Here is a 24,460-nt window from a genome sequence, read left to right as displayed (position 1 = left end):
TATCGGGCCAAGTTCGCAGTGTTACTATTAGCATAGAAAGCCCTGAACAACTTGGGACCAGTTTACCTGGGAAATCGCCTTACCCCATATACTCCCACTTGATTGCTTTGATCTGTGGAACAGGCACTTTTATAGATGCTGCGTAATGCTTGTACCACATTTGTATGAAATCGGACTTCTAGTGTGGCGGCATCCACACATCAAGCAGGTGCGTGTTTTGACACCTACTAAAAACACATTAGACAAGCCTACCTAGATATGTATAAAGTTGATGTGTTTTAATATTCTTCTAGCTTATACAGTGGTACCTCGGTTTTCGAGCATCTCGGAAGTCAAACGTTTCGGCTTTTCAACGCCAAAAAACCCGGAAGTAACTGCTTCAGTTTTTGAATCCATTTCAGAAGCCGAAGGTGCCACACGACTTCCATACTGAGCTTCTGGAAATGCATGCTTTGGTTTTCGAATGTTTTGGAAGTCGAACGGTCTTCCGGAACGTATTACGTTCGAAAACCGAGGTTCCACTGTAATTGTTTTTAATTTTTATTTGAATGTTTTAAATAGATGTTTTTAACTCTTTTTACTGATAATTTTATTGCTTTTTTTGTAAACTGCTTTGAGGTTTTGGTGTTTTGTTTTTTGTGTGTGTGTGTTTTTTACAAGAAAACACTTTCTCTTTATTTTTTGAAAATGAGAGAAATCACTATGGGAATTCCTTTTATGCAATGGGAGCCACTGAGAACTTTATATACTCACCAATGATAGAAATGGGTTTCCTAGCAAAACGAAGTCTTCCCCAGAAGCCAACGTATTTACTGCGGCACCCTGAAGACCACAATCGAACTACATACTCGGTTCCAAAAAATACCACTAATACAATTTCCTAGAGGAAACAGACGGGGGGCACAGATTAATATAACATGTTTTTAATACTTTTCAGGTGATATTAGCAGATAATGAAATATGAGAACTGTGAGTCAGAAAATATATGGTAAAGCCCTGTAGGAACAAACAATCAGGAGAACGATCAAAAGTTTAAAATCTATTACAGGGTATTTTGATGATTTCCATGTGATAAAAACAAAACAAAATCCCGCTTGCCATAATTGGATCCTAATCTCATCTCCTCAAAGTCTTAGCCAAGTTCAATGGCACTTAATTCATGGGAAGTTTAATTAGGTTTGCAACTTTAATTTCAAACCCATTTTTTATAAAACAATAATGTTATTAAGATAGCATAAATACAGACCTTGTATCAGAAAAGTATAAGTCTCACATCTATAAAGTGTGAGAAGGAAAAGCAAAAAATATTTTTATGTGCGTTTCATTTCATAGGAAAACTGTTCTCAGACTCTGATAATGGAGTTTAGCATGTGATGGAGCAGTTATTTTTCCTTTCATTCATATTTTTTAAGCAGAATATTTAGTGGAGAGCAGTATTCTCCCTCTAATTCAAAAATACTGAATTGCAGTGAAATCTCAGATATATCATCTGGGTGTAAGCCCCATTACATTCAATGAAGCTTACTTCTGAGTTTGTATAGGATTGCACTGTGAGTGATCCAGCTGCATACATGAAAATATCAAGAGACCTTTTTTCTCTTAGCTTATACGTTATTAACTTTTACACGTGCTCACAAATCCTAAGATTCTCTTGTGTCCTTTTCAGTGTATTAATAAAACTCCTAGGTCTTCTCACCCCATCCCGGACAAAAACAGCTAATAAGCAAACAAATAAGTCAGCTGGGTCTTTAATAATAATAATAATAATAATAATAATAATAATACAGTAATCAAGAGCAGTTATAAGCGATTTGTGCTATATATGTGATGCAAAACAACCATATTTCAACACACCAAAATACAAATAAATAGTGATTAAGCAAAACCAAACTCTGAGAAAGGGAAAAGAAGGGTTGCTCTGAACAAAAACTCCACACATGCAAATTAGAGTTTAATTTTGTAAGAAGAGTACGAAAATAGAAAGAAACAAAAGACTAAGTTGTGAGTGCTTTCAGATTTGCAAAGTGCAGGGGGGGAGTGTTGTGTGAGAGAAATTTGCATGAGAGTTGTGTGTTTTTAAAGACCCTCCATGGTTCATTGGATAACAGGAACACTGACAAATATGCAAATGTGGGCTGCCCTAAAGACAATGAAACAGACATGTAGTCAATGGTTACTGTCATCCAGTTCTTTGCATGACATGCAGACAAGCTTAGAGAACATTGATTGTTCTATAGACTCCTGCAACTGGAGAGAACGACCAGTCGGCTTACACCAAGACACATTTTTCACTCCTGACGTTTTGATAAAGGCTTATTGACCTAAATGAGACCCATGTTATTCAGGAAACATCAGAGGTGAAAGTTCACAAGCTGTTCTTCATGGTCATACACAAAAATGCCAGGTATCCGTTAGCAACTGGCAAATTCCCCCTCCCCTGCCCGTGGCTGGGTGACAGACAAAAGTGTATTTAATATCTCGCCTTGTATAAGCCCAATAAGTAATCGGGGGTGGGGGGCTGACTGACTGATTTTTGTCACTACATTTAGACACAGCTGCCAGAGAAAGTTGCAGACAGGCAAAAGGCTATGCTATTTATATTCAAAATAAGTTGGGACACTCATTAGAAAGACAAACAAACAAGTCCTCATGAACTACTTCAATATACCCTATAGTATATATACCATTCCACAGGAAGCTGAAATTTCGGTGATTTAGATGTGAAGGTATTTTACAAAAGCAGCAAGGCTACATTCTGAGGATTCCGTTTCAGCTATTCCAGTTTTAAACTGGGACTAATAGCTTCAAATTTACTGGGGTTATCAGGAATGAGTTAGGCACTAAAAAATCTCACAGTGGAGAGTTGTGTCTTTATTGAACTATTCAAAACAAGCTAGAATTTCTGACAGAATGTTGATGTACATAAACCTCTGACTGAATATTAATAATAATAATAATAATAATAATAATACTCCACCCATCTGGGTGGGTTTCCCCAGCCACTATTTACAGAAGTCCACTCTGAGGTCTCATACAGTACATGGACCAGACTGAAGCTGCAATCCTGAACACACTGGATTAATCCTCTTTGGGCATTGTTAACTTCCAAGTAAATATGCACAGGATTGCATGACATATATGTTAAAACAAACTCAATCCAATATACTAAGGGCATAAAGTGTGAGCAGAAGAGAAATGAGAAAATATGTGTGTTGGAGGGAATAGCTGACACAAGCAAAAAATGCAAACAAGAGTTATCAAAAAGGATATGGTAGAGCTGGAAAAGATTCAGAAAAGGGCAAGTAAAAGAGCAGGAGGAATTCCCCTTATGGGAAGGAGTTATAACTTTGGGGGCTTTTTAGTTTAAAAGAGGTGAATAAGAGAGAGCACCATAGACATGTGTGAGATGATGAACAGTGTGGAGAAAGTGGATAGAAAGAGCAACTCATCCCACCCAATAATAATCAGGTACATCCAATGAAGTGGAATGCTGAAAGATGCCAGGCAGACAAAAGAAAGTACTTCTTCAGACAGCATACAGTTAAATTATGGAATTTGCTGGGAACCAGAAGTAGGGAGGGTTCGGTTGTGGTCAGGTCCTGCTTGTAGGCTTCCCGTAGGCATATGGTTGGCCAGTGGGAGAAGAAGTTGAATGATTAGATCAAGCCTTTGGTCTAATGAGGCAGGTCACTTCTCGTGTTCTTATGCCAAGATGGAGAATCCTTATTTCCCATCTCTCAAGGCCCAATTTTTGGCAGGTGGGAGAAACAGACGCATGCAAAAGGGGGGGGAAATGTTCCATGTGAATCTAAACTTCCTGCAAATGGGCTTCAAAGGGACTCCCTGTAACTGCTGATCAGCCCCTTTGAAGGCACGGTCTCAGTGTCAGTAAAGCTCCCTGTTACTGCCTATCAGGTGGTCAGTGCTCACAGGGAGCCCTACTTGCGAAGGAATTCTCAGGAGCTCACTTTCAGCTCCCAATTATTCTTCTGTAGCCATGCCCATACTTGCCCCTCAACTGACATCACAGGTGTGAGACAGGTGAGCATGATTTGTGGACAACGTTCTCCCGGGCCAAACTGGGACATAATTAGACCTGCAGAACAGATATTCCTAATTGTGCCTTAATGCAAATGACACTGTTCCTGTACCAGCAGTGACATGTGCGCACTATAACTTAGAGGCGGGCAACTTTCTGCCTTGGGAGAATGCCAAGATCCACCACCTGTCTTGTTTTCTGTTGATCTTCAAGTCTGGGAGCCTTCCGGCTAGAAAATGAAAAGCCATTTAAATATATAACGTGTATGCAAAAAATATACCTTTAGAAATAAAGGACAGGTGCTTCTGATCAAGGTCTCTGCCCAGGAATTTGCATCCAGTGCAAGAACAGAGCTTACAGCCCCTTCACACAAAAAGCCACTCTTCGTTTGCCCCCAAGCTGTCTCTGTTTGAGCAGCTTAGTTTAGACAAGGAGGGGGAAACATATTTTCATTGCTACTGTTAAGTAATTGGGAGTCAGTAACTCTTGCTGATCTGCTGCTGCAAGTGACCCAAAAATCTACCAGTAGATCCTAATCTGGCTTCTGCCTAAATTATGGGAATAGTATAGCACCTTGTTAAATATGACAGAAATTATAAATTAGCAGTCACACCTACACTTCTGACAGCATGGTCAAAGCTATATGAGCCAGAGCACATGCTGCAAATCTCAGGGCTGAACCATACAGTACGAGCCATTACATCATGGCAGGAATATTCCATGCCAGCATTTCCACTTCCCGTGTGGTGTGGAAACTCTGCCCTCCCATCTCTGTATGATATCCTAAACATGTGTCCAACTCTGTACATGTTATTGAAATACTCTTTCCTGTAATTATTACATTCTTTATATCAGACGCCTTAAAGGTCATCACACACTAAGAATCTTTTCATGTGTTTGGTAGCCAGTTGCGAAGCAGCAACCTTGGCCTTCTGGTAGAAAAAACGCTGATAATTAGGAGATCAGGGATATGTACCTGCAGAGCATCTACATTTATTAAAACTTTTATCTCTGGCACACTTCAAAGAGGCAGACAGAAATTTACAGTTTCTAACCATCTTGATCCTCTTAGAGTGAGGGACCCTTGTGTGTGCAAATTTTACTTCATGATGGGATTCTGCAGCTGACAATTGCTGTGCAGGAGGCAACATGTATGCGTACTTGCCAATCTTTGGACAAAGTCTTGGCTACCTTTCTCTAAAGAGAAATATAATTTGTGAAGTAAACACAGGTTTGTAAACATGTGAGGGGCAGTAGGGTTTTTTTGTTTTTCTATTTTTTTTTGAGATAACATTTTAGGGAAAAATACTGAAATAGAAACATTAGAGTAATTCTCATTTCTCTAGACGAATTCCTGGTGACTCAGCCCTCCATTTTTTGCGACCTTGGTAAATGCTGAGTTGGATCCTGACACTGTGCCTGAGTCATCTCCTTATTCACGTTGTTAGCACTAAGGACTTTGCTAGACCCACAATTTAGGGACAAGAAGCTAAGTAGCAAGTGAGTTATCCCACAACATTATGTAGGAACTCTACTGTGCAGAAACATTTGGAATCAAGCTGCTTTCCCTTAAATAAATTAATCATAGGTGATAAGGTCTAACCAGAATTGTCCTAACACAGAGCGTACATAATAAAGAGCTAGGAGTTAGGTGTGCTTCACTGAAAACTGCAACCATAAACACAAGCCAAATCCTAAATGAAAAGGATTATTGTCACTCTGCTGACTTCAGCAAGTGTTGGGCTAATGATTTTTCCTCTGCTTTGAGGAAAATTGTGCCTCCCAAGACAAGACCATGGTGCACCTGTGCCTGACAAATTTCACATGCAGTCATTTCTGGCAAATGACTACACAGGGATATTTTTAAACTTCTGGCTTGGCTAGACGACATTAATTTGGAATTTGCACGCAAACTATACTGAGTCCTCTGGTTTACTACAGTGACGGCCAGTTTAATTTAGAGCTTTTTTTTTTAAAGAAAACTTTTAGATGCTGAAGAAGACATCTAAAAAACACTAAAATTTTGAAATCATATACAATTTAACTGCACCCTTTTCAGAAGGTTGGCTTGGTATCACTTAAAAGAATAAACACTTAGGTCTGAGCTAGCGGAGCAGTTCACCATTTGATTATAGATTCAAACTCTTGAAGTAAGGTTATTTACAGTTCAGCACTATGCATGTTTACCAGACGTCCCACTGAAATCAATGGGGATTACTCCCTGGTACATCCACACAGCTCTAACATCCTGTCACCTAGTCCCACCCACTCTCCTTACTGGCCAGTAGTAGCAGCTTCAATGACAGGAAGTTAGGACAGCAGGGGTCATCATCACCCCCCCCCAATGGGTCAGCTGCTTCTCCAGGCAACAGGGTATACGGTTGTGGCCTTAAACATGTACATACAGTATAGCTTTATACACAAACTCAACTTCTCTCTTACACCAGAATGCTCAGATTTTGCAGGGCTAGCACTAACCATTTAAAAGCAGGACTTGAGAACCTGTGGCCTAAGGGCCAAACAGGGTTCAACAGGGGTTCAAATTTACCCTAAACTACACCAACCTGCCCCACACTTCGTGTCACATGTAGAGGGCAGGTAGAGATGTAGCCAACAATGCACAATTGTGAGTCTTAAAGAGTTCTCCCAAGAATGCTTTGACAAGGGAAATCAAACATTGGCTCTACCACCTTTAAGCTGAGGGGCAGTGAAGCTGATGGATCCTTTGCAGTGGTGGGTTCCCTGTGGCAAACTTGCATTTGCAGCTGAAGACTGCAGAAATCAGGCTTCCACCCTCTCACTATCAGCTGATAAGTGGAAAAGCAAAAGCCTCAGGTGCTCTAACCTGCAGGGCTCTTTGGATGTCAAAGAACCCAGTCTGATGTCATTGTGACATCATGCGATTGACAAGTGGACAGCCCCACTGAACTGTCAAATTTGGTCCTGAAGGCCTGTTCTGATAAGGATCTGGCCTGCAGAGCCAAGAACATCCCCCACCCCTGTTTTAAAGCCTATCTGTTTTCTGAACCATCAGCTTCTAGAAATCCACAGTCCGTTTGGCAAGTGACTATGCATTTGTGGTCTGAATTGTTTGCTATAACTGGCAATTATGTGACTCTTTAGGGAATGGGATTCAAGAGACCACACCAGACATTACAGTTAAGATCCAGCCCACTGGGCACAAGCAACGAGTGGTTTCCTAGTGGGAAGGGGGCTTTGGGGGATCATGAGAGCTGTTGTTGCAAAAGGGGAGCAGAGAAGCCCCCATGTACAAGCAGAGCAATGCATGTTGCACTCTGAATCCCAGCCATCAGTGGCACAAGTAGGAAACAGCTAATTTTACATGTGAAAAGATGAGGTACTGATCAATATCAAGGTTTTTTTTACGCAAGGTTCTTTTTAGTAGATGAAGAAACTAATCCGGGCATCCAAGCTCTTTACTGTGCCTTTCTTTCAAAGTCTTTATGTAATGAACTGTTAATGTAATCCAACATAATGAACTGTTAAGTACACTTTTAAAAAGGACCAACTTTTATTTCAAGTCTTAGCAGTTTGCAACCAAATGAGAAAGCAAAGTTAAAGTAAGTGATTCTGTTTCTAAAAACCTATTAAAAAGGCATGAAGCCATTTTGGTCCTGAAATTAAAAATAAATCTACCACATAACTGTTATTCATTCACATCTGTACAATCCCTAAGCTGTTGTTGATGTCACACTCCACTGTGATAAGAGTTCAAGCTCCATATTTCTGTTTGACATTTCCATAAACACAACCTGCTTTTGCCTCAACATATTTGGGTTTTCTCCCAAGGCCGCTCCAGGGAATACACATCATGCTCCTCCACACAGCTGCAATAACAGTTATACACTCAAGCTGTAGTCTGTGGGCACTTAATACACCTCACAAAAAAATACATGCGCCAGTGGTAATTTTAAAAAAACCTCCCAACTTATAAGCATGCAAAACTCGTTCAGTAAGCATTTTAATGTTGCCTCTAAAAGTTAGCCAAAGCGTACAAAAATATTTCCATTCAAAATGTAGAAGCTGGATGTAATGTAAACTACCCTGAAGCAAGAGATAGCTGGCAAGTAAGATTCAGATATTCAAAAGAAATAATTCCCATCTTTAGCTAAGTTATGACTGGAGCGTCAATGCATGGTGCAAATTATTCCTTTGTTTGTTCAGAACTTTGGGGTTACAGACATCCTCAAAGAAAGGCATTGCTTACTGTTAATTGTTGTTTTTTAAGTGTGATCCACTTACAGCTACAGCTACATACTGCTCAATGAGCAAAATAATTAGGTATGCTCTCCTTTATTTATGAGCCTGCTGAAAGGAGTGCTCACATTCTGAATCTTGACTATTTGTGTGCCCCCCCCCCCCGCTGTTGCGTTTTTCTCCAAATGAGGAACAGTTATAAGCTTGTGAACCTTCCTTTATGTTCCATGCTACACTTGTGCCCAGACCCATCTCAAAGAACCTGTCTGGCAAGTTGATACAGTGCACTCCTATATAGGATTTCAACCTAAATGTCCTTTTATTTTCAGGGGTTTAAGCTGTACCTTACCAGGTTCTCCAATGTACCCTTTTACATATTAAGATCAGGAGAGGGGAAGTTCCACCATCCACAGAAATTTAGGAGAGGGAATTCTCTTTGGCAGACCCAAAGTTTGGGAATTCTCCCCCTAAGAGGTGGGTCTGACACCTTCACTATACAGTTTTCGGCAACTGCCGAAGATAAATGTTTTTACCACGCCATTGCCATCTGAAATGTGTGTTTTCAGGACCTACCCTATTCCTGTGATTGCAATTTAATTGTTTTTCATACTGGATTATAAATTGTTGTAGCCTGCCCTGGGACCTGCCGGTGCATGGTAGGTTTAAATTTAAATTTTAAGATGAAGACAATGAAGATTCTGTGTTGAGATTTCTGCACTGCAAGAGGTGGGACTAGATGACCCTCGGGGTCTCTTCCAACTCTACAATTCTACATTTTGTTTTTATTTTTATTTTTTTAGCGGTTGATCAAAATGTTAAAAAGATTGTGAGCAAGCTTTCGAGTTCTCCAAAACATTTAACCAGGCTGGATGTTACACACCAAGGGGACAGGGGAAGAGGCAAAACAGAACCAACACCCGCCCCGCATTGACTTGATGCTGCAGCCATCTCCATGAAATTCTAGAGATCTTCTCAGGGAATACCAAGAGTATGATTAGAATACAACATGTGCTTAAAGGTGCATTATAATTTTTTGAATCACTCTACTGGGTAACCAAAAGCAGCAGCATTTAAATGGCTGCAAACTGTAAAAGTGAATTACACGCGACCTGAGAGACTTATACAATTTTACCTAGGCTATAATCTTCAGCACTTAATTGATACTATGATCATAGCCCCCTCTGGGCCTTGACTCCACACAATTAAGAACCCCATTGATTAAAAATTCACAGAGGCTCCCCCCCCCCCATGATGTGGGACTCTGATTGCCCAAGGTCATGAGGGTGGGAGGAAGTCCCCCAGTTGCAGCCCTGCTCTCTGTCTCCATGTGATTCTTAATTGCATGACTGAAAGCTCAAATAAGTCTCCTGTCTTTAGACTGAAGATGTAAGATTGGATTCAACTTATTACCTGAAACAGAAGGTCAAATTCTTTATCCTGAAGCATGCATTTTCAAATGTACTATTCAGAATGACTGGATTTCCTCCAAATTTTCATCTAATACCAAAGTATTAGGCGATAAATTCTAATTTCATTTAAACATAGTTACTTGTTCATTTTCCTAAATTATACTCTCTTAAAAGTACATTTAAAAGACAAAACACCAGTCAATTTTCAGAGATGAAGATCACCTGATTTTTTTGCAGTGCAGCACAGGCGACTGTCTCTATCACTATCCCAGTTCCCTCTTTTCAAACCACGGCCATCTCTAGGTCTCTTCCTCTGTGTTGTTGAAAGAGTGATGAGGTGAAGTGCTTCACCTGACTAGGCAGTGGCAAAAGGTGGGAAGGTGGAGAAGCTATTGAGAAACTTTTCAGCTATTTAAATGAGCTTGTGGGCAGGGAATGAGGCTACGGAGAGACAGATGTGTAGGATGCCACAACACAGATGAGATGAGAGGAGAGAATTTAGCCAGACTCTTATAGTTTGATGTACTGAGAAGCACTGAAGACAGCAATAGAGTGGGTGTTAAGGAAACTCCATTTCAGTGCCAATCTGGGCTTGAGTCAAGGGTAGGATTATATGAGAAGACTGCATGTATCAGGGCTGGGCCGTGGACAACAGTCTGAGGTGAACCAGGAGCCATAGAACCAGTCTGGACCAAAGAGTAAGTCATGACCACAGGGCAAACCTGGAGACAGGGTCAAGGAGCAAGCCAGGAATCAGTAGAAAAAAGTAAGAAAGAAACAGAGGACAAACCAGGAGGCAGGACTGAGGGGCAAGCCCGAAGTCAAGATCAAAAGGTAACCAAGGACACAGGAAAAGACCAGATCTCAGGAAGAAGCTGCTGCGTGAACAAAGGTCAACTTAATTAAAACAGGACTTCTTCCTGGTCCAGGGGGATCCAACGGCCACCCTGGATAGGCAAAGCCAGTCCAGAGTCTGAAGGTATGTCACTGAGAAGCAGCCACCTGCAGTTGAAAGGGTCAACACACAGGGCACATGCACAGAGTTCCAGCAGTTCCTGACGGAATGTGAGGGACTTGGGACGTGATGGGGTGGGGGAAAATATTTATCTAAGTACCATTAAGTGCAATTTGTTTCCAGAGTTGCCAGGATCAGGCTGCTTTCCTAGTGTCTAACCTCTGCAGGGGATTTCCAATTCGCCAGCTAGGCTGGACCTGAGTGTGCATTGGCAGAAGGCTGGAGTGGCAGTGTGGAAAACACACAGAGGTGGCAAGGAGATAAAGGAAATCGCTGGAAAAAATGAGAACTAAGATGGAGATTCCAATAGATTCAAGAATTCTACCCACAATGGCTGCTTTATCGATAATCAGACTGGTTGACTATCAAAATGTCTGACCATGATTGATATTCAGTTATGCTCCTTTCCCATCAATGTGGTATCAGAAGTGTCCTACCATACCTCAGGGATCCTAAGGCAACTGAAGAGGGATACAGTTAAAAATAAATTAAAGATACTCTGCTGTATCTTGGTTAATAAGGATGAGAGGGAGAGAGAAAATTCTAATGAAACATTTTTAAAGTTTTCATTTTCTTTCCACATCCACTAAAACAAAGACAATATACTTTTACTGGATCAACTCAATAAGAAGGGCTGAGTTTTCCTGTGTGTGCATAAATGTAGAAAAACATTTATGATGCTTTGCCAAATGAAAGGCCTGAGTGTAAATATAACTAATAAAACAAATAAACTGTGCAAAGGTACAGCCTGGCTTGGAAGATAACAAGTAATCCAAAATTACTTTATGCCGATGCCAAAAATGGTAAACAAATGTTGTGCTCATTTCTGAATTACAATCTCACATACCACATCACGATGTGCTTTTAACCTCTGGCCTAGCAGGGGTCACAATGTGACATCATCACATTCCATTAACATGACACCACTTTGTCTCAAAAGGTCAAATTCCTACTGCTGGCAACATTGCATCCCTATATGCAACATGGCCCCTAGAAAGTTACAGCTTTCGGTAAACACACTGCATTTCTCAGTACAGTTATTTCTACTAATTAATAACAAGCTAGTTCCAAAGAGCATGTTGCCAAATTTGTTCTAAACTGGATACATTCAGAACAAAATAAAAATAGGGTTGTTTTTTTTAATAATATAAAAATATTTCAAGAATCAGAAAACAATAAGAGCTGCATATAAGAAAGAGTTGTTCCATATATTACTTTGCTTTACTAGTCCAAAGTTAAATAGTTAGCCAACAAAATGCATCTTATTTTTTCCATAATGAATACATTGTAGATTTATTTTGGACAGAGGAAACACACTCCAAGTAGCTAAACTTGGGATATTTGTATATTCAAGCCAGTTATACATCACTGCACTGATGTTTTCCACAGAAATATTTGGCCATGGTGGTTTTGGCAGCAATCTTAGTCTAATTTTAGAACCAGTAAATATATCTCAGGTTCCTTTCACATTCAGCTTGCACTCTGCCTATTTTTACTCATTCATGCAACGAAAGCAAGTTCCTTCAAAACTTCAGCTCATTCCCTTAGAATGATAAATAGTACAAACCTGACACAGTTATATTGATGGGAGTGGTTTTGTTTTCTTGTTTGCTGATAAGGCAGGGATAACCAAAAATTCTGGATCAGTAGGCACATTTTTAATTTGGAGAAAGTGCAGGGCCACCAGTCACAACATGGTGGTAAAACAAAATTATGCTTACCATGGGAAGTCAGCTATATCCTGGTGGTTCTGATTACAGAGCTTACATACACACACAGTGAGAAATAGAGAAGAGATATTGTTGCTGTCTAATCATAACAGGGAGTATTATTCAGTACTAGAAAAAAATATTCAAGGCCGCCACACCACTCTCATTTCACAGAAATCACTTAGAAGATACCTGCACATTTTGCCTCTTAACTTTCCTTCTAGGAAGGCTATAGATTTCCTTAAAAAAGAAGTTCAGCCTGGCACATCACTGGAAGCCTCCCAGGGCACTAGACTGGCAACCCCTGCTACAAGTGAAATGGACCCTTAAATGTTGTCAATTTGCTTTTAGGTGTTTTATGAATTGCCAAATGATGGAAATGTGATTCTTGTTGTATATTTCATTATGTCTGTGGATTGTTAACTGCCCTGAGAGCAGTAATGTGGAAAGGCAATTAACAAGCTAGAAATGACGTGAAATTATTACTCTTCAGCAAATTCTCGTATCTGGTCATCTTAGCTCATTAGAGACTCACAAGTGTAGAGAGGAAAATAAGGAAAAGAGGGGGAAATATATGCTGTTGTATGTTCTTCCAGGTTATGTCATTTTATTATTCCATAGCCTCGAGTTACAGTCTATAAAAAGGCACAGCATATAGTTTACATTCATATAAACACAGACATTGGAGCCAGCAAGACGAAAAAGAGACTTTCCCCTTTCCTTCCCTTCCCTTCCCTTCCCTTCCCTTCCCTTCCCTTCCCTTCCATACCCATTTGAGAGAATCAAATTGTCCATCACATCATCTGTTACACCAATCAACAGTTGTATTATTAATTGTATTAATATATTAAGTTTCTATACTGTGGACCACCCTGTAGGTTGTGGAGACCGCGCACAACTTCTATAAACACACAGACACACAAACATAATTGTGTACCAGCCAAAGTATTGTGACACAAACTTTATAACTTCACATTCAGTGGTTTGTTTTTGTTTTAAAGGGGGAAAGAAAAATGGCCAGCTATTGTTTTAAAAACTCTGTATAAAGCAAGTTTTCTTTCTTCATGAGAATGTATTATCTCCTCAAAATACTCTTTTTAACACTCAGATTATAACTACAGCCAAGATCATCTGTTAAAGTCTCAACCTGAAGCAACAATCTGCCTAAACAAAGATTGGTTTTGACTTGCAGAACAGTTGAGCTAGTCTGCTATCTCCCGTGTTCATTATCACACTATTAAACAGAGTCCAATGTTTCTGTAGTTACTATCAGATGAAATGAGCTAATTTCCCTGGAGATTTATCTACACAGACCAGATGTCTTTAGCTAGCTATTCCCCAGATTGAGCAGAGTGAGGCACCTCCAATGCCTTCACTGTTACCATAGAGACAGGCTTTCCCATCCACTGTGCAGCCGTGCTATAGTAGCTACCAGCTGTTGTCTAGTCAAACCCTCCACCAGAAGACAGCGAGGCAAAAGTGGGAGACCCAAAGCTGAGGTTCTCCCAGCATCTCAGACAGAATCTTCAATGGCAATTTCCCTATCTCCAGCCCCTTAGCCACCACTTTTAGGCTAGCTAGTATTGTTTAAAGCTGTTGGAACTCGTGTGTGCGTAATTCTCTACTACTCTATATTAGTTTGTGTGAGCAGACTGGTAGACATAATGCGCACTGTACTGTTGTAGCAGATGCTGCCAGACAGTTAAGAAGCTTAAGGCACAATCCGGCCACAGTTTTATTCTGTTTTATTATTTAAAATACAATCATCTCTAACTGGGTTACAAGGATGCAATACAAAAAGTTTAAAAAAATAATCAGTTAAAATGGCCTGCTGGAATAAAAATGGGTTCAGTAGGAGCCGGCTGTTCAGTAGGGAGGGGCCTGCCTGACCTCAGCTGGAAGAGAGTTCCATAAAATTGGGTCCACAATACTAAATACATGGCTCCTGGTGGATATAAGTTGTGCATCCAAGCTTTAAGGGACCACTAACAGTGACTCCCCCAAAGACCTTAGTGATCAGGCAGGGTTATAAGGAATTAGGTAGTCCTTGAAGTATGCTGGACCAAATTGTTAAGGGCCTTGTGAATTAATCTAAGAACCTTGACCCTGGTCAGGTAGAGCATTGCAGTTATGCGTTGCCAATAGTCTGTCCCCATTAGCAGTCTAGCCGCAGCATTTTGCAGCAGCTGGAGCCTCCGGACCAAACCCAAAGGGAGCCCCACACAGAACCCATTGCAACAATCAAGCCTTGAGGTTACCAATGCATGGAGCACCGTGGTCACACAATTCCAGTAGTTGACTGTAGTTGACATACCAGCCATAGCTGGTAAAAGGCCACTGAGGCTACCTGAGCTTCTCGTGACAAAGCTGGATCCCAAACTCTGAGCCTGTTTTTTCAGAGGGAGTGCAATCCCATCCAGAACAGGCAACTGACCAATCTCTGGGATATGAGAACCACCAAGACACATTGCCTCCATCTCCCCACTGATTTAAACAGGGAAGTGAAGCACATGCTTAATTATCTCCTACTTAAAGCGCAATCTCGTTGCTTAACTTTTAACTAAACCATGTCTGTAAATCCCAGTCTCGATGCTCTGTTGAACTAAGGATGAATACTATCAAAGGGGAAAGCTCTTCTTCAGATTAGTGTCTCTCTATCACTATGCTTCCTTCAAAGCTTTAGATATCTCGTTTCAGTCCACTAATTCATCACTTGCTACTATGATGAGCCATAAGAGGAGAAAAACAATTGTGGCCACCATTTTCATTCTTGCATTCTTCTCTTTAAATGGACTCAAGTTCAAATGTCTAATTATAACTTTGAAGAGTTAATGATCAATTCAACAAAGGCTTTAGAATGTCTTTGAAGCTGTAACAATAAGCCAAAGATGATGGAGAGGGAGTGTTAACTCCACAGGGAACTTACAGAGTAGGTTGTAAAGGTGAGAGGCTGGCTTATGTCTTCTAGTTAATAAAACTCTGTTGCTTTGACTTGATAACAATGCAACATACACAACACCAGCAAACATTATCTAGCTTTGAATACAGCTGATAGTTATTTCATTAATCAAGTGTAATCAATAAAATGGCACTAATGCAGTAAGATATGTCTATGTTGCCTTGGTAGTTCACCTACACCAGGAGCATAGCTGTCAAATGTTTTCCTTTTTTAAAGGGAAATTCCCTTATTTCGATTAGGATTCCTTGCAAGAAAAGGGGAAAGTTGACAGCTATGACCAGGAGACAGATGCTGGTACTGGTGCCCTGTTGGTGTGATATTGCCAACCATGGTATCCAATTGTCCTGGGCCACATGAAAAAGAGGAGCCCCGAAGCACTACTTTGCAGGGGCTCTTTTCTTGTCTGCCAGACCCCTCAAGGTGCTGCCCCTCATAGGATTAATCTTGTCTCTCGTGCTTTTTAACATTAATGTGAAACTTCTGGGAGATGCTGTTCAGAAATGCACCATTCAGCTCTTTTTCTCCTTGTCATGTAGCAATTTTCCAGTTCACACAAAGGAAGGGCTGAATTTTCTTTTATGGGTAAGGTCACTCCAATGTTAAACCACTTGTGTGTTGTTACAACCAGTTCCACCAGCTAGAAATGTGGCTAGGCATTCTCTCAAAGTTAAGTCACCGAGAACCCCCAAACCAAATTATTTGTCTACCTTATCTTAAATAAATAGCCATTTGTCAAAGGAAACATAAAAAAGAGCCAACGCAGCTGAGTTCTTTTAGTTTTAGTCCTGGCAGTGTTGTGCTGAAACCCGTCCCCTAATTTCCTGAAATTTTTCTTCCGCTACAAAATATGCTTTTATTTTTCTGCCATATTCATAGGGCACACTAGAATTTCATTGGGTTGTATCTAACATTAGTCATGCTCAGAGTAAACCACCTGAAATTGATGGACTGAAGTTAGTCATGTCCATTAACTGCAAAAGGTCCGCTCTGAGTATGACTGACATTGGTTACAACCCTTGAAATTTTTGGTAGGTGTGGTGTTGAGCTTACTTTATTGTTGTGGATTTGTACTTTTGTTTTTGTATTTGATTTTCCCCCCGTTAAGCATTTCTGCAGACTCCCCAACTGATTTTGCTCCCTATACCATCACTCTCCTTGCCATTGATAAAATATTTGCACACTAGTTTCTTTAAAAGTAATATTTATGTGCCAAATATGCACGGTGGCCGATCACAGAAGCAACAATTTGTGATAACAGAATCATTGTACTATTCCTAAGTAATTAACACCTATGATGGTATCAGAAGCCATTGCTTCTGTTATCTACACCCACATTTATCTGCATACATAACTAGCTTCTCAACCACCAATAGACTATTACTCACCCCAAGGGTATAGCAACTGTAATTGCAAAACTGGATTATAGAGCCGATTTTGGAAAAGCAAATTCTTTTTCCACAAATCACAAAGTGCCCCGTCCTTCAAAGCAACCTCATAAATCAAAAGACCGTTGCAAATATAATAGATTCCTTCATCAACTTAAAACAGAATGTTTATTTTTACACACATGATTTTTAGACTCTGTTACCTTGAAGCAATGGCTGTTTAAAAAGTGGTTTTTATAGAAAGGGAGAGAAAATATATGCTCATCGGTCTAGACATATACATCGCAGACTAATAGAAATAAGTGCATCTTTCATAAGATTTATTTTTATAAACAAGGGCTAGACCACCAGTTACATTCAATAAGTATGTTTTCATGTTTCAGCATTCTTGTTAACCGCAGCTCCCCTCTCCCCAGCTCTTCCTTTGATCCTCCTTCACTGTGCACATCAATCACCTCCCCCAAAGGAGAATATATATATATATACATGGACAGTTCAGCCGACCAACTGTGCAAGGAACACATTGCCAAACCAATCTTCTTCATGGATAAAAAGAGAGCCCAGAGGAGAACTTTGCATACACATCACCTAGATGGGGCACGTACGGATACATAAACATCAATGGCACAAGGTTTAATTTACTGAAAGAAAGGGGAGAAGAAGCACAAGACTGAAGACATGTGGAGATCTTAGAAGCATCTAAGTGATCCATGTGTTCTGCTTTTTTTTTTTTTTTAATGTATTACCATAAAAAGGGAAATACACACACATCACTATGACCATCTTCAATCAAGGTATAGGTAAAAGTGCAAACACTTAAAGAGAAACAGAAGTACTGAGCAAAGGATGATGACCTGATTATGGAATACAGCTGGTGTGAAGGTTAACCCAATAACTCATTCCAGAAGACCTGAGGAACATGTGTAGATGTGTTTGAGATACCATAGTTCACACTGGCACATCAGAAGCTACCTCAAAACCCAGACTTCAGTATTACTGGCAGGAAGTCTCCAGAGTATGAGACAGGGGTCTTTCACAGCCCTACCTGGAGATACCAGGATTGAAAGTCAGACCTTTTGTAATCAAAGCTTGAGCGATGCCTCTTTTTAATACCAAAGTTTGACGGTGAGTTGGTATCACTGCAGCTATCACAACTGTTTAGCTCTGACAAATACTTATTCCCATGGTTCAAGATATCAAAACTAAGAGCACTGGACTGCACAAGGTTCATCTTATATATTTTGGAAAACTCTGTCCTGCTGCAAAGAAACAAAGAGCAGAAATTAAATGACAGAGGTTCTCCATTGTCAGTCCTCTTCGAGATGTCGCCCGGTCCAGAGTTGCACTCTTGACAGCTGATTCCTGCACAGCATATTTCCCTCTTTCCAAAAATGGACTTATTGCTAATGATTACCTCAGGGACACGAGTGGCGCTGTGGGTTAAAGCCTCAGTGCCTAGGGCTTGCCGATCGAAAGGTCGGCGGTTCGAATCCCCGCGGCGGGGTGCGCTCCCGCTGTTCGGTCCCAGCGCCTGCCAACCTAGCAGTTCGAAAGCACCCCTGGGTGCAAGTAGATAAATAGGGACCTCTTACTAGCGGGAAGGTAAGCGGCGTTTCCGTGTGCGGCTCTGGCTTGCCAGAGCAGCGATGTCACGCTGGCCACGTGACCTGGAAGTGTCTCCGGACAGCGCTGGCCCCCGGCCTCTTTGAGTGAGATGGGCACACAACCATAGAGTCTGTCAAGACTGGCCCGTACGGGCAGGGGTACCTTTACCTTTTTACCTCATCTTAATATGTAAGTTCAAAAGAGAATGGATTCAGCGCTTCTGATATTATTAAACCAGCAAAACAGACACACACAAAACACCACCAGCAGCTTGTACTGCACTACTATGGTCATTTTAAAATATCAAAAGATTTGCCTATTATAGGTGATTTGGAATCCTGTTTACGCTGAAACACGGCTGACAAACAGAAAACGTGACCTTTTATTCTGTTAAAAACAGTACTTAGGAGAGAGAGAGAAAACAGAAGCTTGCGTGGAAATATAAATGATGAAAAGTAAAATAAAAAGTGCATTTCCCATTATCCCAGGCATTGTGCTTTACTGAGTGATTTGCTCACCCACAGCTTTTTATTTTAGTATTTGAGAGGGGGGAAACACATCCAGAGGTTTATTACCCTTTACAGAGATATAATGAGATATCTTTTCTCCAGGAGGAAAGCCTGCTGGCAAGGACACCAGCTGCATTGGTGCCCAACCCCCAGGGCAGAGGGACAGCCATGACACAGATGGGAAATGGCTGGGAAGAAAACAGGAAGAAAGCCCTGAAATAAGAGAGCCTCTACCTACCGTATCAAAGCTCAAGTCTGGAACCCAGATGCTGCAATCTGAACATGGTGGCATCATTGTTAAATATCTGATGCTAAGTGACGGATAGCTTTATATTATGTAAAAGCTCAGTATCTTAACGGTCCTGCAGTGACTCAAAAAACCAAGAGCCTAAAATAAACACACACGGACACACACGGACACACACACACAAATAGCTAACAGCATTTTGAGCTTTTTACCTGTAATGGTTTACTTGTCTAAACACGAACGTGTGACTTAATCATATTAGTAATATTTTCCTGACCAGCTTCATTTTTTAAATAACACATTTGGTTATTAGCTAAGCAGTAGATGGAGTGGAGAAAGCTTACAGTATCAAGTCTGTCATTATTATTATTATTATTATTATTATTATTATTATTATTATTATTATCATGGTTATTCATATGCCCTTAATATCCAGATCTACTGAGATCCATTAATATTGTAATCTTATCCATTTATTCACTTACGTATTTTTGTGTATGTATATGTGTTTGTATGTTTATGCACATGCACACTTTCTGTCTGTCTTTGGGTGTACCCAACATAGGGCTCCTAGCAGTAGCTGTTTTTTGAGAACCTGGAGCACTTTGGAAGACAGGCTGTTGCTTGCTATGTGTGTATTCAAACCAATGTCATATCTGATAAACAGATGTCACAGGCTTTAGGTCTTTTGTCCTGTTTCTAAAAAATATTGACAAGGAAGGAGAGGAGACTATTCTTACAGGTGCTCTGCAGCTTTTATTTATTTCATTTTCTTACATTTTCATCCTGCTTTTCCACCAAACGGTGCACAGGTTAGTTAATAGCAACAGTAAAGATACAATAAAATATTGAAAGGATAGCAAAGGAGTAAAAACATTGTTGTTCTTTTACAAAGTTAAGATAACCTTTAAAAACAAGGCAAATTAACATTGACTTTAACTGGTTGTTTTTACTGATTTTACCAATGACAAGATATTTAGAAATCAGCTAAAGGAACTGACTATATGTTTTGAGGAACATTCTGGAAAAACGAAAAGCTCATTTTTCAGTGTTTCTGTTCAGAAATGAGACTTGGGCTCTAAATCCTAAAGGATGCTGTGGAATTAGCATTCTGGAGATGAAATGAGCCCTGCTAACCACAGAAGTGTACTGTGGCAGTGCTTGAAGGTAGCTGATCCAAAGGCCCCTTTTCCCCCTGACACATCCCTAAGAAATCCACAAAAATCTACACCAGCCCCCAAACTGGCACAGAGATTCCTGCCCTTCCCCATACACTAATATAAATGGGAAAGAAAGACTACATATAGAAAAAGCAGGAAGGGGGCGGGGAGAAAGCGCTTCCCCACCACCTCCACTGTCTGTGCCCCAGCGGAGGTGGGCCACCAGGGCTTAAGAGTGGCAGCTCCTCTGTTATGGATTCTCCCCACCAGCCTCTTAGGATTGCTCAGTTTGTAGAGCTTTGTATTCACAAGCAGCTAAAGAGAGCAAGAAAAGCAAATTGTAGAGCTAGTGGTTGATTGTAGAACCACCGCTAATGGGGATGTGGCCAATTAGCAGACACAGTGGGGCAGCCATGTTGTTCTGGTCCAGTTGGGATGGGGAAGAGGCTGAAACCCTGGGAAGCCATGGTCCGTGAGCGAAGCCAACACTGAGGTAGATGGATCAATGGTCTGACTTGGTCTAAGATGGCTTCCTCAAAGATCAGAAGAAGACCATGGAGACATTTTCCTCTATGCTTAGGTCAGGTTTGCACCATTCCTGATCCACCAGGTCAGATGTTGGTCATTAGATATGTGCAGCACTCCACAAAATAACTCAATAAATCTCATGCTCAGGACTCCCAAAACAGGACTGTAGGTATGCACCTCACAAATCAGAGTGTGTGGCTCTTAGAAATAATTCAATGTGGTGGTCTCAAGTTGTTCAGCCCTCATTTAGTCTCTCAAACGTTTATATTCAGCTCAATCCCCAGCATCTGCAGCATGCCATGCCTTGCATCAGACAATGAGGTTGGGCAGGCAGATTGCATTCTAAAGCAACTCTGACTGCTGATTATAAACTTGCATTCCTTCTTTCTTGGTAGTTGCATTGCCTAATTCAGTGTTGCTTTCCCCTGAAAGATTATTTCAGTTATATTTACACCTTAATTCATTTCCCCCTCCCAACCCAGCATACGACTTTTCTCAGTTTAACACTAATTGGAGCTACCTCAGAATGCACATTCCACATGTTTCTGTTGACAGCCGCTAGACTCCAATGTCTAGTCTGCCATATAAGGGGGGATTTAGGCCATGAACGGAGTAGAAGCCAACAAAATGAAGAATTACATAGCTTTGCATTCTTGCAAGTATTTACTTTTTAAAAATGCCTCAGTCTCCGGGACTTCATTCAAAATCTTCCAGTGTTTGTGCTTACACAAAAATAATAATAATCCACAAAGTATGTAGAAACACCTCACAATAACTTACAGTATTTATATTTATGTATTTGTTACATTTTGAAATTGCCCTTCTTCCTGTCGGAACTCAGAGCGACAAATGTGTAAAATATGTGAAATTGGAATGCGGTTGCTTTTAACACCCAAATCACAGTGGAAAGGAAAATGGGTTTCTAACATGTGCAAGGCCCACTCAGCTTAGCTTGAGTATCTTGCAAGTATCATATTTAACCTTTTTTGATAAATGTGTATAGCTCATTTATTCAGTGAAGTCAACATGTACTTATTACTCCACTAAGTGCTACAATTTTCCCGATCACCGCTAACACAGAGTGGTCCTAGATGACTGTGCACCAACACGGTCGCCATGGCTGGGGCAGGGGCAAGTACACCAAAGATCTGTATGTCTGCAGCATCAAGCCACACCATGATATTTGCCAGATGCCTGCCACACAATTTGCTGGTTTGCTGCAGGTACATAGTAAAATCCACCACATCATTTGGGTTGGATGCTATATAGATAAACATTTCCCAATTGCTCTGTAGTTAGATTACAAGTGGTAAATTAGTAAGCTCTTGAAGTTTGCTGATTTGTGTGATGTTGTTGCTGTTTTAGAATATTAGACTCTTTAGGACTAAGTTTATTTCCTTGTTATTGTAATTTAATGGTCCAGTTTTATTGTTTTGCTTGTAGGCTGCTTTGAGGGTCTTCGGTGGGGGAGCAGGAAATATATCTAAATATTGAAAATGCTATTTCAGATCCCATCGTTAGTGTGCATTGTTCTGTATTTGTTGAAAGACACACAACATTGAGCATAATAGGGAGTTTGATTTTCATGGAAGTTACGCTGTGATGACTATTGGACTGATAGACGTATACATGGTTTATTATAAGAGTATAACAGTAGGCAAAGACTGAAATGCCCTGAACAATTAATAATAATAATAATAATAATAATAATAATAATAATAATAATAATTATTTATTATTATTTGTACCCCGCCCATCTGGCTGGGTTTCCCCAGCCACTCTGAGCGGCTTCCAACGAAGATGAAAAATACACTAAAATGTCACATATTAAAAACTTCCCTGAACAGGGCTGCCTTCAGATGTCTTCTGAATGTCAGGTAGTTGTTTATCGCTTTGACATCTGATGGGAGGGCGTTCCACAGGGCGGGTGCCACTACCGAGAAGGCCCTCTGCCTGGTTCCCTGTAACTTGGCCTCTCGCAGTGAGGGAACCGCCAGAAGGCCCTCAGAGCTAGACCTCAGTGTCTGGGCAGAACAATGGGGGTGGAGACGCTCCTTCAGATATACTGGACCGAGGCCGTTTAGGGCTTTAAAGGTCAGCACCAACACTTTGAATTGTGCTTGGAAACCTGGCTTTAGCACAAAGCATAGCATAACAGCATAGCATAGCATAGGTGCAAATATTTAAGACAAATTTTGGTGCCTTCCCCCAGTGCCCATGGCAGCGTGAGGCATCACAACCACTGGGAGAGCACCATTACCACTCCAGATGTATTAGACTTCAGCTGCCATCAGCCCTGCCAGCATGCTAAAGCTCAGGGATAATAGGTTTAATCCAGAAACATCTGAAGGGCCACAGGTTCACCCCATTCTGAACTCTTATTTGCTTGCTCCATCTTAAACCACACAAGGCAGTAGCTCAGGGTGACAAGACAGGAAAATAAGAATCTGCCTTAACCCAAATCAGACTACTGCCCATCTAGCCCAGTCTACTCTGCCTGGCAAAGGTCGCAGACAGGATTTCCCACCATCAGCTCCTATCTTATTTTTGTTACTAGAGAGGCCAGGAAGTGAACCTAAGACCTGCTGCATGCAAAGTATGCACTCTTGTCTCTGATCTATGGTAGCTCTCCTACCTGCCCAATGAACATACTTGCTGTTCTGGGCTGCAGCTGTCCTACCCTGCACAATATGAGCATTCTGTAAACATTAAACAAACACAAAAAACCCCAAGGACAACAAACTGCAGTGCCTGGTTTATCTATAAGCGCATAGCAAAAGATAATTTGTTTTTTAACCAGCTGAGTTCTAAAGAATACCCACCTCACAGTTAGGAAAATGACAGACCTAGCTAATATATAATTGTTAGCAATCCTGGGCTAATATTCAGTTATTGTTTTAAGGTTGCAGTGAGACCTTCCTTTCCTATGTCACATTGATTCCTTTTCGAACTAAGAGCAATTAGTTCGAAATTGTGCATCCATTTTACAATGCAAAAAAAATTAAAAATAATAAGCATTGAATAAGGTGCATATAATTTTCCACTTTATATTTTCAGTTCACAAATATTTCCTATGTATTAATAATAAAAGTGCTTAGCTTTGGTTAGAAAAAGCTCTTGAAATTCCACTGCTTTCAACAGCAATGCTAAGCAAATATTTCTCACTGGAACAAAAAGGAACCTGAAAATTATCTCTGGATGGACCATGCCAAAACTAAAAGAAATGACTTCAGGTAATTAAGGGAAGAGCCTCAAAGTTATCTCCACAAATGCAAGTTCCTAAACCCATATTTCCGGAGATAATGCGAAGGTAGAAGGAAGGGGTGCTTACAGATTTTTCCCTTGAAAATCTCCCCTTCCCCCACCAGCTGGTTGGGAGCCCAGCTGGGGAAGAAATTAATTTAAAGCAGCAAGGGAGGGCAATTGCAGAGGGGAAATGGTGAATGGGGAAGGATTAAGGACCCCCTCCCTCCAGGTATCTCCCTGCCCTGCATTTATCTTACAAAGGAAACACTGGGCTGGGGACTTCAAATTTCCCTTGTAACATCTATTCCTCCCCCCCCCCCAAAAAAGCCTGCATTATTTTCTGTCCTTCCTCCAAACGTTTTAGGAAGCCCAACAACTTAATTCTATCCTTTCCCTCCCCTCCCAATAAAACTCAGTACCTGCATGTTGTA

At 40.7% G+C, this 24,460-nt stretch overlaps 1 protein-coding gene across 10 annotated transcripts in view; it reads right to left on the bottom strand.

The window, feature by feature from the left end:
• The window catches only part of KCNQ1 (potassium voltage-gated channel subfamily Q member 1), a 332,458-nt gene that overhangs the window by 211,086 nt on the left and 96,912 nt on the right, over window positions 1–24,460 (bottom strand). For all 10 annotated transcript variants that reach the window (XM_083425015.1, XM_083425014.1, XM_083425011.1 and 7 more), the window contains one exon: window positions 754–880. In XM_083425015.1, coding sequence (XP_083281141.1) covers window positions 754–880 — 127 coding nt within the window. The remainder of the gene's footprint in view (window positions 1–753; window positions 881–24,460) is intronic.

The sequence above is a fragment of the Podarcis tiliguerta genome (assembly GCF_965153285.1).
Source record: "Podarcis tiliguerta genome assembly, chromosome: 1".
Taxonomy (NCBI): Eukaryota; Metazoa; Chordata; class Lepidosauria; order Squamata; family Lacertidae; genus Podarcis; species Podarcis tiliguerta.
This window is presented reverse-complemented; position numbering and strand designations above follow the sequence as displayed.